This window comes from Oncorhynchus gorbuscha, linkage group LG04 (assembly GCF_021184085.1).
Source record: "Oncorhynchus gorbuscha isolate QuinsamMale2020 ecotype Even-year linkage group LG04, OgorEven_v1.0, whole genome shotgun sequence".
Taxonomy (NCBI): domain Eukaryota; kingdom Metazoa; phylum Chordata; class Actinopteri; order Salmoniformes; family Salmonidae; genus Oncorhynchus; species Oncorhynchus gorbuscha.
The window spans coordinates 30937770-30953977 of record NC_060176.1 but is presented as its reverse complement, the minus strand read 5'-3'; the positions used below and the strand labels follow the sequence as shown (position 1 = coordinate 30953977).

At 40.8% G+C, this 16208-nt stretch overlaps 1 protein-coding gene across 1 annotated transcript in view; it reads left to right on the top strand.

Annotated features, from left to right (window-relative positions):
• Positions 1-16208, top strand: part of LOC124032968 (protein kinase C-binding protein NELL1-like) — a 434369-nt gene that overhangs the window by 132029 nt on the left and 286132 nt on the right. Inside the window, exons 6-7 of the mRNA XM_046344912.1 lie at positions 14286-14358; positions 15555-15637. Coding sequence (XP_046200868.1) covers positions 14286-14358; positions 15555-15637 — 156 coding nt within the window. The remainder of the gene's footprint in view (positions 1-14285; positions 14359-15554; positions 15638-16208) is intronic.

Below are 16208 nucleotides of genomic sequence, written 5' to 3'. Positions count from 1 at the left end.
CCATCGCGCTGTAGCGACCGACCCCTGTGGTGGGCTGGGCGCATGCATGCTGACACGGTTGCTAGGTGTACAGTGTTTCCTCCCACAAATTGGTGCTGCTGGTTTCTGGGTTAAGTGTGCATTGTGTCATGAAGCAGTGCAGCTTGGCGGGGTTGTGTTTCAGAGGACGCATGGCTCTCGACCTTCACCTCTTCCGAGTCCGTACGGGAGTTGCAGCGACAGGACAAGACTTTAACAACCGATTGGATAGGAATAAAAGGGGGTAAAAAAGTATGAACAACGACGTCTATATTTTGTACAGTGTACACTTGTCAGCATTTACAGTGTAGAGAGTGTTACAATAATGTTCCCTTGGAGTAGCATGCAATAGTTCTCTATAAGATAAGCTACTGTATCTAAACCATGGCCATAGGGCAGTTTGGGCAAATGGCAGATGGGTTGATCTTTAGCCCATTGGGACTGTCTAAATTGTGGTTTGAGCACAGAATTATCATTATTTGACTAATAATGGGGGCCTCAAGAAATAAAGAAATGGACGTTGTGTTAAGAAGTGCCCAGACCGATGTCTGGTCCCATTCTGTCCCTGCATTAAATACTTGTAAAAAAAATCCAAATCTGTATCTGGGAGAGGAAGTGAGGCTGTTATTATTGGTGTTGTTGTTGTGTAAGAGGGGGCTGTAGCCTCAGGTAGCCTGGGGAGCTGTGACGCTTCTTCAGTTGTTCTTCTGCCCCCTCATGTAGTTTTTTTCCTCTGCCATTCTATCCTTTCACTCTGGTCCCTCAGGATGTCAAGGAATCAGTCCCAGGGCCATGAGCTTTGTGGTGAGCTTAGAGGGCGCTGTAGTATTGAAGACCGAACTGTAGTCAATGAACAGCATCCACACATGTGCATTCCCTTTTGTTCAGGTGGGTGAGGGCAGTGTGTAGTACAACAGTGAGCTGGTCTGCACATGCTCTGAGGGTGCGGCTAGGGATGACGTCTGGGCCGGCAGCCTTGCGATGGTTAACATGCTTGAATGACTTGCATACATCCTCCGTGGAGACCGTAAGCAGGTTGCCCTCGTTGTCCTCAGGTGCTCTCCTCGACAGCTCAGAAAGGTTATGCTCGAAGCGTGAGAAAAAGGTGTTTAGCTCGTCAGGTTGCTGTCCGTGATGTGACCCGTATTCTTTATGTAATCCATAATTGTTAGAAGCCCCTGCCACGTACACCTCGTTTCCGATCGCCCACTTTGTCCCTATACTTGTGTGTCACCATCTTGATCGATCTGCGTCGGTTGTATTTGTACTGTTTAATCATATAAGTGTCCCCGGTCACCTTGCCTTGTTTATATGCAGCAACTCTCTCCTTCACTTTCCCGACAAGGTTGCCATTAATCCATGGTTGTTGATTCGGGTACGTTTCGGTATCAGATCATCTATGCATTTCTTTTATTTAACCAGTGACTGAGTTGGTGTATTCATTCATGTTATTACCAGACGCGCCCCTAAACTAATTATAGTCCGCGTGATCGAAACAGTCTTGGAGCATGGAGTATGATTGGTCAGACCAGCATTACAGACAGATTTGCCGAAACAAGGAAGAGAGATGGCCTCATTCCCTTATACCCCCAGTGGTCAAGAGTGGAATATCCACAATTTGGGCACTCATATTTGCACGAACACACACGCACACAGAAACACGCACGCATGCACACAGACACACACACACACACATACATCCTCCCCTTTCCCCTCCCTCCCTCGCTACAGGCAGTATTACTTGCTGATCAATAGAGCAATGTATGGTCAGGACTCCCATAAACTCCCAAGAGACAAGCAGCCACATCACTGGCCAAACACTTTCACTTCCATTACACACTCTTCACTGATGTCAGCTGATTATGCACTGTGGCATGTGTATTTGTGTGTATGTGCCTGAAACAAAGCCAGAGTTGAGCATGGCCGGTAGAGAGAGAGAGAGAGTGTGTGTGTGTGTGTGTGTGTGTGTGTGTGTGTGTGTGTGTGTGTGTGTGTGTGTGTGTGTGTGTGTGTGTGTGTGTGTGTGTGTGTGTGTGTGTGTGTGTGTGTGTGTGTGTGTGTGTGTGTGTCTCTCTCTGTGATCTACTCTGTTATTCATCTCTCCTCTCGCAGGGTTTTTTCTCTAAAGTGACACAGGTGTTGCTCTCATTCAGGCTTAATGAATGCATTGTAAATAAATATCACAAATACAGTGAGACACAAAAAGATACAGAATTAAAATGGGTTTTTATGGGTTTGACAAAATGCCTTCTAGACTCAATATGAAAATAGACTGTCCTCTTCTCTGTCACTATGAATAGACTTTAATTGTTCCAATATGCTGGATATTTTCCCCTTGTTTTCAATGGCATGATGCTTTGGGTTATTCTGACCATCCAGACTGGTCTCATAGACTAGACATAGTAAACATAAATCTGAGACACTCAAATTAGTATGATATATTACGTTTGTTATGGTTACATGAGATAGATGTCACACCCTGATCTGTTTCACCTGTCCTTGTGCTTTTCTCTACCGCCCTCCAGCTGTCACCAATCTTCCCCATTATATTTATACCTGTGTTCTCTGTTTGTCTGTTGCCAGTTCATTTTATTTCTTCAAACTAGAAAACAGGAACTAGCAAAAGTCAAGTGCCCGGGAAAAACACTGGTAGGCTTGACGAAACAAAATTAACTGGTATCAGACAAAATGAGAACACAGGTATAAATACATTGAGGATAATGGGGAAGATGGGCGACACCTGGAGGGGGGTGGTGACAAGGACAAAGTCAGGTGAAACAGATCAAAGACCATTTTCAATGTTTACTAAAAGAAAACTGATACATTTAATACTTTTTTCAACCTGAAACTCATTGGCCATGGCTCTTTTTCTTTGAAGAACATGTAAAATAACACATTTTCATTGAGTGCACACTGTGCACCCTCCTACACATTTATAATACATATGTGGTGTTCGGGTCCACTGGACCCGAGGGTAATACAAGTGTGGGAAAGTGTGTGTGTAGATGAAAACAAGTAAATATTAAACAAAAAGGTTTTGCTGTGTGCCTTCACTCTGTATTCAACATAGCACCAATATATGAATATGTCTGTCTCCCTGCCTGTCTCTTGCTTTTCTCGCACTTTTACCCTTTGTAGAGTGTGAAACTACACACTGTCTGGCGGGAACCTGAACAATTTTATTGCAATACATGATTTCGATACATTGTAAAAAATTCAGTATTTGCCCAAACACCACCCCAGCCAGGTGCAAATTGGGAGAGTGACACAACAAATAAATAGCTTTGCATTTGTGGTTCCTAAACACAATCAATAAGTGTGGCAAAAATAATCTCTGCTCAAATTAGAAATAATTTTTACAGAGAGAGAAGCTCGTGTTGAAAGAGGATCTTCATCTTTGGAAGATGAAGAATTTTCTGAACATGAGGATAATTTCTCTGTCAATTCAGAGTCTGACATTGAGTTGGAAGAATGGAAAAAGAGTATAAGATTGACCCTCAGCCAGCCTCAGGACCAGCCGTCAGCAGCCAGCCCCATGACCAATCCGTCAGCAACGAGCTCATCAGCAGCCTACAGGAGGAGAAATATGGATGTCAAACAATTGTGAAATTGAATGGTCTTCTTGCCCAAGGAATGAGCCACCCCGCATGGCTGCTAATGTGATAAGGATGCAACCAGGGCCGACTGGAATGGCGGTTACTCATGTGCAGGACAAAAAGTCCCCTTTTGAACTGTTCATCCCAGACACCATCCAGGAAATCATTCTGGACTGCTCTAATTTGTAGGGAAGGTGTGTTTTTGCTGTTGTGACTTTACTTTCCTTAATCTGATGACTGTTATTTATCGAATCGGCTAACTATGTTTAATTGTTACTTGATTCAATTAATCATGTAACAATTAACTCATTAGGAATTTGGGGCACCATGACAGCAGTTGTTTAAAGAGTGACCATCACCTGAATTAAACAGTAAAGGTATTTACCTATCACATCCATAAAATAGACACAGTCCTAATCATATCATCATTCTGAACAGTCGTAACCTCTTGCATCTGCTAAAACCCCAGCCTTACTTAAGATTCAGTACTACACACATTTGGTTTAGTTATTTATTCACTAACCAAGTAAATGACACAGAATAAACATACACACTTAATCAATTAGGAAAAGTTTCCTCATGGACTGACAATATGGTGCCTTTTTACAACAAGGACAAGGAGAGAGAGAGAAAGAGAGAAAAAAACACTTATTGTTGATACATTTTAGAAACTATTCTCACAGTAATCATATACTTTGCACACAAACCACTGGCCATTTGGAGTATGAAATCCTGAATGTATTTACATGTGAATGACTTCGTTCGCTGTTTATCTCTGTCAGAACCAAGCCTTCTTAGGAAGGGTGTGGGCCTTACAGTGGCATGCTTGTAAGGCTCTGATTGTCCAAAAGGGGTCCCCCCCTTTCCCATCCTCTACTGTTGTTCACTCTGGAAGATGCTCCTTGGAAGATAGGCTAGCCTACATTGGGTTGAAGAGTAGTAGAATGGTCCCACTTAAGTTCACTTTTCTAGATATTTGACTTAGGACAGCTAATCAGCCATAACAGTGATTGTCTGGGAGGTGAGCTTCATGTGTTGGTATTCAGGATTCAAACCACTTTACACAGGCAGCTGCAGCCTGGCGATGTTCTGGTCTCACCTCATGTTGAGTTTCAAATGTGTAGCTCCCATTTCACACATTTCTGTTCTAAATGTTAATTTCTTTACCAATCCTTTTATGCAAAATGGTCAGAAGGGACGATTACGTCAGGCTGACACGCTCTCTGACCTCACTCGGGGCGTGGCTACTTACTGTGCAAAGTTTGTCTTAACATAAATACTTTATGTTATGCAGGTGAATGAGGACCCAAAAGCGACTTGGCGAAAACAGAGTCTTTATTCCAGTAAAGGAAATATGCAATACTCCTAGACAAATCGGAGCGGTAAACAAAGCATAAAAAACTAATTCCACTCGTAGTGACGAGGACAGACTGGAGACTCGACCATAAACTGTAGGTTGCCTCGGGAAGGCACCGACCGTAGCAGACTCAGACACCTGCTCACATGCAGCATCTGAGGGAAACACGACACGACAGGGCGAGACAAAGACACAGCACGGTGAACAATATACAAGGATCCGACAGGACAGAAACGGAAGACAAGGGGAGAAATAGGGACTCTAATCAGAGGGCAAGATAGGGAACAGGTGTGGAAAGACTAAATGAGTGAGTAGGAGAATGAGGAACAGCTGGGAGCAGGAACGGAACGATAGAGAGAGGAGAGAGAGGGAGGGAGAGAGAGAGGGATAGAAAAAGGGAACGAACCTAATAAGACCAGCAGGGGGAAACGAACAGAAGGGAAAGCATAATGACAAGACAATATAAGACAAAACATGACACTTTAATCATACAATGTAGAGGATTGAGACTTTGTACATGTAGTACATGTACTCTTCAGGTTACAGTTTGTCCTTTACAACATTTTAAATGACATCACAAAATAGCATCCCATATGACATTATTATTCTTTAGGTCACCTCTGACCACCCCCATGTTCTTATGTTAGCAAAATTGTTCCAGCATTCACTTTTGAACGTGTTAAAGTTTTGGCGGGGAAAGTGTCTGGAGAAAAAGCACGTTCCTTTGTTGATTTTGGAGAGGAAGACCGACAACAGGGTGTGAACTGTCAACCTCCCAGCAGCTCCCTCCTCCCCCTCTGTCGGTGAGAGAGGGTCTGGTTACTGTCATCCATTGCCAAACTGATCTGACCCATTCGCATCCTCACAGGACAGCTATGACATTGGAGGGAGATGGAAGGAGATGGACCAAACTCATTTACATGCATACTTTGGGGTTCTTATCCTTGCAGCTATTTTCAGATCCAATGGGGAATCCACAGAATCAATTTGGGATGCAGAAACTGGCAGGGAACCATTCAGTGCAACATTGTCTCTGGAAAACTTTTTTCCAGGATTATCCGCTTCGATAACTGAGACACCGGACCAGCTCAGCGGCAGAAAGACAAGCTAGCTGCAATCCGGTCAGTGTGGGACAAGTGGGTGGACCGCCTTCCCTTGTTTTGCAACCCTGGGCCCAACGTTAAAGTTGATGAGCAGCCTATGCCATTTAAGGTCCGCTGCCCCTTCAGGCAGTACATACCGTCTAAACCCACAAAATATGGAATCAAGATCTGGGCTGCCTGTGATGTTGCTTTATCATGTGCTTGGAACTTGCAAGTGTATACAGGGATGCCAGATGGAGGAGCCCCTGAGAAGAACCAAGGGATGTGGGTTGTCCTGGACGTGACACAGGGACTCCGTGACCACAACATCACATGCAATAACTTTTTTACTTCGAAACAAGCTGGGACAGGAGCTCCTCAAGAGGAAGCTGACGATGGTAGGAACTGTACAAGAACACAAGCTAGAGCTCCCATCTTAGCTGTTTAATACACGGAACAGGCCTATAAATTCCTCTGAATTTGTGTTCACGGCCAACAAATCCCTGTGTTCTACGTGCCAAAGAAAGGCAAAAATGTGGTACTCATGAGTACGCTGCATAGAGATGGGAGAATCTGTGGACTGGAATGCCAAAAACCAGAAATCATAATGGATTACAATGCCACAAAAGGAGGAGTGGTGACAGGCTACAGCTGCAGAAGGAGAACCCTACGCCTGGAACAGAGGGAAGCTCCAAAGGAAATGTCTCTTTATCGAGGAGCTGGGCAAAGCATTGGTGAGTGAGTGAGTGAGTGAGTGAGTGAGTGAGTGAGTGAGTGAGTGAGTGAGTGAGTGAGATGTTAGTAAAATTCCTGTACTAAGTGTTTTCATCTTTCTAGATTTTAGCCGGTAGGAACAAGAAGAAGTACTGCGATGTGTGTGGACCCAAGAAGGACAGAAAGACAGTACACATGCATCAAGTGCAATAAATACATTTGCAACACACACATTATAAAACTCTGTCCCTCATGTGGTGTGTAGACTGGACTTAATTGGTGTTCAATGGGGCTCATTTATCATTTCCATAAAATACTGTATGTAAAATTCAGCCTTACAATTTTTTCAGTTCATAGCAATAAACAGCAATAGTGATGAAAACCTTGTTTCATTCATATTTGCTCAAGATAAACATTATTTATTCCACCCATGTCTTGATTATAATATATTTTTGATTACAAAAATCACATTTTATTTTTAAAAAATGAATAGCGCTTTTATTGATAAATGGGATCTAGCAGAGGTAAATGGCAAATACTGTATTAAACATGTATGTGTTCTATATTGCTTGTAATTGATATGTCAACATCTAGTATTAAGTACTTTTACGTGAATTGTTATGTCTGTATTGTTTTAAAAACCCAATAATGTTGTGGGTCCATCAGACCTGCGAACATTGTGTGAATAAAAAAACATGAACATCACACAAGGGTTAAGCCAAAAACAATAGGAGGGTGGAAGGTCGCATAACGTGAATGTCTAGCAACCCAAATGTTGCGAGTTTGAATCTCATCATGGACAACTTCAGCATTTAACTTCTTCCGGTATAGGGGACGCTTGCGTCTCACTTGGCCAAAAGCCAGGGAAAATTCAGCGCGGCAAATTCAAATAAAATTATATAAAAATCTAACTTTCATTAAATCACACATGTAAGATACTAAATTAAAGCTACACTCGTTGTGAAAGCATAAGAAGCTATTATCTGATGATAGCACAACAGTAAACAAAGAGGGTAGCATATTTCAACCCTGCAGGCGCTACACAAAACGTAGAGATAAAATATAAAACATGCTTTACCTTTGACGAGGTTCTTTTGTTGGCACTCCAATATGTCTCATAAACATCACAATTGGTCCTTTTGTTCGATTAATTCCATCCATATATATCCAAAATGTCCATTTATTTGGCGCGTTTGATCCAGAAAAAAACAGCTTCCAAATTGCGCAACGTCACTACAAAATATTTCAAAAGTTGCCTGTAAACTTTGCCAAAACATTTCAAACTACTTTTGTAATACAAATTTACGTATTTTTAAACGTTAATAATCGATCAAATTGAAGATGGGTCTATCTGTGTTCAATACAGGAAGACAACAAACCCAAGCTACTTTCAAGTCTTGCCCAACTCTCAACAGTGTTACGCAGTTCCTAGATGGCCGTACTTTTTCATTGCACAAAGGAATGACCTCAACCAAATTCCAAAGACTGGTGACCTCCAGTGGAAGCGGTAGGAACTGAAAACAAGTTCCTAAGAAGTATTGTTTCCCAATGAGAACACATTGAACAGGCAGAGACCTAAAAAAAAGAAAATCTGAACTGTTAGTCCTCAAGTTCTGTTATACTCATAGACATGATTCAAACAGTTTTAGAAACTTGTGTTTTCTATCAAAATATACTAATAATATGCATATCTTATATTCCTGGCATGAGTAGCAAGAAGTTGAAATTGGGCATGCTATTTATCCAAAAGTGAAAATGCTGCCCCCTATACCTTAAGAAGTTAAGCTAATTAACAACTTTGCAGCTACTTAGCATGTTAGCTAACCCTTCCCCTACCCCTAACCTTTTAACCTAAATCTTAACTGTAACCCTAATCTTAACCCCTAACCCATAGAGCTAGCTGACGTTAGCATTAGCCAACTACCCACCTAGCTAACCTTAGCCACAACAAATTGGAATTCGTAACTTAATGTACGAATTGGAATCTGTAACATATTTCACGAATTGCAATTCATAACATATCATACAAATTCTACATGTTTAAATGTCATACTATTAAGGATGATGGACATCCACAAATTAATACATACCATACGGAACGTAACATTCATGTATCATACTATACTGAACTAAAATATGAACGCAACATGTAATGTGTTGGTCCCATGTTTCATGAGCTGAAACGAGCCCAGAAATTTTCCAGACACACAAAAACCTAATTTCTCTATGGTTTTGTGCACAAATTTGCTTACATCCCTATTAGTGAGCCTTTATCTTTTGCCAATATAATTCATCCACCTGACAGGTGTGGCATTTTAAGAAGCTGATTAAATAGCATGATCATTAAAAAGGTGCACCTTGTGCCGAGGACAATATAGGGCCACTCTAAAATTAGCAGTTTTGTCACACAACACAATGCCACAGAAGTTTTGAGAGAGCATACAATTGTCATGCTGACTGCAGGAAGGTCCACCAGAGCTGTTGCAAAATAATTTAATGTTAATTTCTCTACCATAAGCCACCTCCAACGTCGTTGTAGAGAATTTGGCGGTACATCCAACCTTCTTCACAACCGCAGAACACATGTAACCACGTCAGCCCAGGACCTCCACATCTGGCTTCTTCACGTACGGGATTGTCTGAGACCAGCCACCAGGACAGTTGATGAAATTGAGGAGTATTTCTGTCTTTAATTGAGCCCTTTTGTGGGGAATAACTCATTCTGTTAGACTGGCCCTGGCTCCCCAGTGGGTGGGCCTTGCTCCCAAGTGAGTGGGCCTATGCCCTCCCAGACCAACCCATGGCTGTGCACCTGCCCAGTCATGTGAAATCCATAGATCAGGGCCTAATTAATTAATTTAAATTGACTGATTTCCTTATATGACCTGTAACCCAGGAAAATCATTGAAATTGTTGCATGTTGCGTTTATATTTATGTTCAGTATAAATGTGTCACGGATTTACATACAGAATAATACGAACTGCTCTGAGATCACGTTGGACCATCACAGCGACAGACACACACATACACGAACCACCATGCACACCATGCAAATGCACAAACTACTTCTGAGCAATTAACCAAAATGTGGGTTATTTTTGTTTTTTTAGCATGAGGTTGTAAGTAACAAAAATATTTCCCAGGACATAGACATGTCTGATATTTGCTGAAAGCTTAAATTCTTGTTAATCTAACTCCACTGTCAAATTTACATTATCTATTACAGTGAAATAATACCATGCTATTGTTTGAGGAGAGTGCACAGTTATTGGCACGACTTCTGCCGGAATTGGTCCCTCTTCTTGTTCGAGCGGCATTCGGCGGTCGATGTCACCGGCCTTCTAGCCATCACCGATCCACTTTTCATTTTCCATTTGTTTTGTCTTTGTTTTTTACACACCTGGTTTCAATTCCCTCATTACATGTTCATTATTTAACCCTCTGGTTTCCCCCATGTTTGTGTGCATTTTTGTTGTATCTGACGGCTGGTATATTGTTGCCCGGTTTTGTTATTTACACCCGTTTATTTCGTGGTTCCGGTATTTTTCCAGCATCTTAGTATTGTGTTTATACTGGTGTTTTCTTGAATTAAATACCTTGTCCACGCATCTCAGCTCTCCTGCGCCTGACTCCTTTCACCAGTTTACCCACAGCCTTGTCCCTTATGAATTTGAAAATGTACTTGGGCAGGCTTGATACATTTTGAACAGAAATGAAATGGTTCATTGAATCAGTCTACAATTTAGAACACACACTGCTGCCATCTAGCGGCCAAAATCTAAATTGTGCCTAACCTGGAATAATACATTGTGACCTTTCTCTTGCATTTCAAATATTCTTTGTATTATCTTTCATCAGATCTAATGTGTTACATTCTCCTGCATTAATTTCACATTTCCACAAACTTCAAAGTGTTTCCTTTCAAATGCTTTCAAGAACATATCCTTGCTTCAGGTCCTGAGCTACATGCAGGTAGATTTGGGTATGTCATTTTAGGCGAAATTGGAATTAAAGGTCCGATCCTTCAGAGGCTATTCACATTAGTCTACATTAGCTCAAACATCCCGTAGGGGGGATACCAGGCAAATAATTGATCAACGTTGGTTCAATTATTTGATTTTTTATTTCTTCTTCTGTGACCTCAATGTGCAGTGTCTGTAGAGATACATCAAATCAAGCTTGGACTGTGTTATGTGGTAGGGAGTTGTAGTTTCCAACAGGCCAATATTCTACATAGTTTAGTGCCAAAAATGTGGTAATTAACTACAATGGCCAAAACCATTGCACAACCACTGACTGCCTGTGTACACTAGGGAGTAGAGAAGAGAGAACGTGCATTTGCTAGGGATAGAAACTAGTTGCTTCAAGAGCCTGAAAATACATGATCTAAATGATTTATAATTGATATTCAGCAGTCATAAAAGTATTCCTTATTTACTTTGAAGAACTACTAAAATAGTGATTTTGTCTCACAGCATAGGCAGCAGCTCTATAGACATGAGATGCTGAATTGGAACTAAATAATAAAGTAATGAAAAAAAAACAAACATTTTATTCAAGTAATGTGAATAAATAACGGTTAATAAGTGATAAACAATAATGGACAGTCACTATCATCATGGCATTTTTATTAACCTCTTGCTTCTACCTGGCACGCAGGCGTCCCATCTAGAGCACTGGAAATGCAAATACGCTACGCTAAATGCTAATAGTATTAGTTAAAACTCAAACGTTCATTAAAATACACATGCAGGGTATTGAACTAAAGCTACACTAGTTGTGAATCCAGGCAACAAGTCAGATTTCTAAAATGTTTTACGGCGAAAACATAGCACATATTTATGTCAACCCACCACCGCAGACATAGCTCATTAGCATAGCCAAGTAGGAAAAAATATGCAATCAACAAGCGCAGGATTTTTAAAAAATCATTTCACTAACCTTTTGAAATCTTCATCAGATGACAGTAATATAACATGTTACACAGTATATTCATTTTTTTCAATAATCTGCAATATATATCCATAAATCTCTGTTTACAATGACGCATCGTTCAAAAAATGTTACTAAAATGTCAGGAGAAATGAAATAGCTCCGGCAGATAACGTCAGCTAACAAGGAATACACATCATAAACTTTGACTAAATATGCATGTTTTAATATGTATAGGAAGATACACTTCTTCTAAATGCAATCGCTGTGTTACATTTATTTTTAACGTTACAGTTTGCGTTTACTAGGCTATACTAGTTGTCGGCGCTCCAAATGTATCATTATGCCTCCTCTATCTTGGAGTCGACAGAAACCCAAAATTAACACATAAATATTCCCTTACCTTTGCTGTTCTTCCATCAAAAGACCTGGAAGGGATTATACTTACCAAAACAGCGTTTAGTTTTCAAGTCTGCGTCTTTCGGTTCTCAAAATAGCCACTTTTCGGTCGAAATGTAGGCAAAATTCAAGTGGATGCGCACCAAAACGTCGAAATTATATATTATATGTCGAGTAAACTTGTCAAACTATGTTCATAATTAAGCTTTAACATGTTATAAAGGTGTACAGCAATTGTGAAGACGAAATGAAACACACACGTCTTTTAATTGATCCTGAAGAAAAGAGAGAGCGGGAGCAGAGCGCGCATAAACGTACACTTTTTTTTGCGTGACCAAGACCTTTCGGCACGCTCAACGTCTCGTGAGCGCGCGATTCACACAATGAGAAGCCCCATTGAAAGCAGGCTTCGCGCTGAACACGTAGGAACTGTTCCCAGAGTGGTAGTTGTTTGGGAAGGTGTTTAAGATGATGTCAAAGTTGGGCCAACTTTTTCCATGACAAGAGAGATTTTGGGAGAATGCATGCCCTGAGACTTCTGCTTTACATAGAGACAAAATTTAAACGGTTTTAGAAGCTTTAGAGTGTTTTCTATTCGATAATATTTTTAAAATGCATATATTAGCAACTTTTGACAAAAATGTATCCTGTTTTATATGGGTACCCAATTCCTCCATTAGGGGCAGTAAACAGGGCTAGGCTTAAGAGGTTAATTGTTTTATTCTGTGTTACAGCATTTAAACGTGAAAATGTGATACTTTTTTAATATTCGAACCGAAACCAAACCAATCTAAAAAATATCTAATTAGCACGCACACATAAATCCCCCTCATGAGAGTGATTGACACTCCACTGATGGCTTCCATGCACTGAGCCACTGTCACCACTAGGTGACAGTTGCTTTTTTGGTCATTATCAGCCCTTCAATGTTGATATTTTTCTCTTTTCTTTTTTGCTCGTGTTTTAAACACCAAGAAAACCAAAGTTATGTTAGTCTGTTCCACTAGGGAAAGGCCAAAACAGTATGGGAGGAGTACCAAACTATTGGGAGTGCAGCTAGACAACTGCTTATTGTGGTCACCTCAATTTTTTTACCTTTATTTAACAAGACAAGTCAGTTAAGAACAATTCTTATTTTCAATGATTTCCTAGGAACAGTGCCTGTTCAAGAGCAGAATGACAGATTTGTACCTTGCCAGCTTGGGGGTTTGAACTTGCAACCTTCTGGTTACTAGTACAATGCTCTAACCACTCACTAGGCTAGCCTGCAACCCTAATCTGTAATTTAAAAAAAAATCAAACAGCATTTGTAATCAGAAGGATAGGTAAATATTTATCTGGAAAAAATCTTAAGCAAATAACACAAGCATTAATTGAGAGTCAGATGAACTACTACTGTTATGTGGTCTGGGGAAATGCATCATCAACTGAAGTTAGGAGGCTGCAGAATGCACAGAACAAAGCAGCAAGGATTGTTTTAAGGTGGAGATATGGTTCTTCTGTTGCAGTCATGCGCAATGTTCTTGGCTGGTCATCAATCGACAAGATAATTGAAAAAAACATGCTTATTTTATTTCATAATATACATAATTTAAAACAGCCAAGTTCTATTCACAACTGTATTCAGTTGGTAAGAGACAGACATTCCGTAAATACTAGTAGATTGTCCAGGCAAAAGAACACTTCGATTTAGAGCAATAAAGAAATTGAATAAATTAACTGAGCAAACCAGAAACCTTTCAATATATAAATGTAAACATTATTTTAAAACTATTTAAATATAATACATAGAAATGTTGTGGGACTATAGTAGATGAAGAATCAATCTTTTTTAGATTGATTATTTATTGGGTCATTATGTTAGTATGTTTGTAATAGTGTGTTATATGTGAAGATGTGTTCGTATTATAAATTGTATTTTAATGTTTAAGGACTCTTGGAAGATTAGTCCAAATGGGGACTAAGAGAGATCCAAATCAAATATCTCTCTCTCCCCCCTCTTTCTCTTTCCTTTTCTTTCTCATCTTCCCCACAGGGTACCATTCAGGATGTCAAATACATTTTTGCTCCAAACAGCTACATCACACAATGTCCCAACCTCAATCGCAAAGAGATCCAAATCAAATCAAATCTCTCTCTCTCTCCCCCCTCTTTCTCTTTCCTTTTCTTTCTCATCTTCCCCACAGGGTACCATTCAGGACGTCAAATTCATTTTTGCTCCAAACGGCTACATCACACAATGTCCCAACCTCAATCGCAGTAAGTAGAGTAACTGTTATTACCTGTATTTATAAAAGTAAGAGTGCTACTCTAGGATCAGTTTAGCCTTTTAGATAGTAATGACATCCAATTGCAATTGGCATACAATATTGCATTGACAGGGGAGACCTGATCTTAGATCAGCACTCTTACTCTGATGTACTTTATGATTACAGGCTAGGTATGTTTAGCTTGTTGTTGAGGACATAGGACGGGTTATTCCAACATGTTCCTTGGTCCTTGTTCCCGTACTCTTCTTCATTTTGTATGAAAAGTGAAGAGGTACTGAGAGACAGTGGATATGGCATCCTGAAATGTCTCATTAGGTATACTCCTGTTACTCTTACTAATCCCTCATCACTGAATAAGCCAGTCGAACTCCATCTCTGTTCTCGCTCTCCCTCTTTCTCTCACTCATTCCCTCTTTCTGTCTCTTTCTTTCTTTCTTTCACACGCACACCCACACTTTTTCCCTTCTCTCTCTCTCTCTCTCTCTCTCTGTCTCTTTCTTTCTTTCTTTCACACGCACACCCACACTTTTTCCCTCTCTCTCTCTCTCTCTCTCTCTCTCTCTCTTTCTTTCTTTCTTTCTCTCTCACCCACACTTTTTCCCTTCTCTCTCTCTCTCTCTCTCTCTCTCTCTCTCCTGTTTATTGCCAAACAAATGCAGATGCAGGGCTTGTGTTGTGCATTTGTGGCGATGCTACTGTCTCTGTTGCTGATCAATAAAGCATGTAATCATAGTCTGTCACTACACTCATCGATACTCATGTGAACCAGCACTCGCGCCGCAGCCGAGAAGCCAATACAGCACTATTAGCTGCAGGACAACAAGCGTTTTCATATTAATATAGAAGTATATTTTTCTTTCTTCAAACATGCATACAACATTGTGTAATGTGTAATTACCTACAATCCTCTAAAAACAAAGCCATGTGGCAATATAGGAAGTGCAAGGAGATTAAAACCAGACTTCCAATGAGTTCAAACACTCAATTTTCTCTAGCTTTGGTAATCGTCATAAAATATAATTATATTTTGAGCAACATTGTTTTGGTAAAATGTGTATAAATGTATTTCTTCTCTTTTTCTCTTATTTTGCCTCCTCTCTACCTCCTTCCTTTTCTCTTGTCCTTTACTCTTTTATCCCCTCTCCTACTCCTGTCTTTCTTTGTCCCTCCTTTTCTCCTGTTGAGGCTGTCCGACATGCAGTGATTTCCTGAGCCTGGTGCAAGGCATCATGGACCTTCAGGAGCTGCTGGCCAAGATGACCCTAAAGGTGAGAGTGACCAGTCACTCTCAAAAAAATAGCATTTTGACCTCAAACAAGCGACCTTATAAGTGATGTGGTGTGATGCTTTATGTCCCAACATTGTACCTGAGAGACCTTAGTCAGAGGACATGAACACATACACCTCGTATCAAAGCCCTCTCTTCCTCCTCCAGAGGTCATACAACAGACACACACACACACACACACACACACACACACACACACACACACACACACACACACACACACACACACACACACACACACACACACACACACACAGGGTAAGTATGATCGGAGGTCACAGTGGTGTCATTAAATGGCAGCCATCTCGGCCCTGCGGGACACTAACAGGTGCTGAACATTATGTTCCTCTCAGCAAGACCCCCAACCGTGTGTGTGTGTGTGTGTGTGTGTGTGTGTGTGTGTGTGTGTGTGTGTGTGTGTGTGTGTGTGTGTGTGTGTGTGTGTGTGTGTGTGTGTGTGTGTGTGTGTGTGTGTGTGTGTGTGTGTGTGTGAAGCAAGGACAGCCCACCAGCCAGCCCTGGGCTTGGTGTCATCCCACTGTAAATAACCG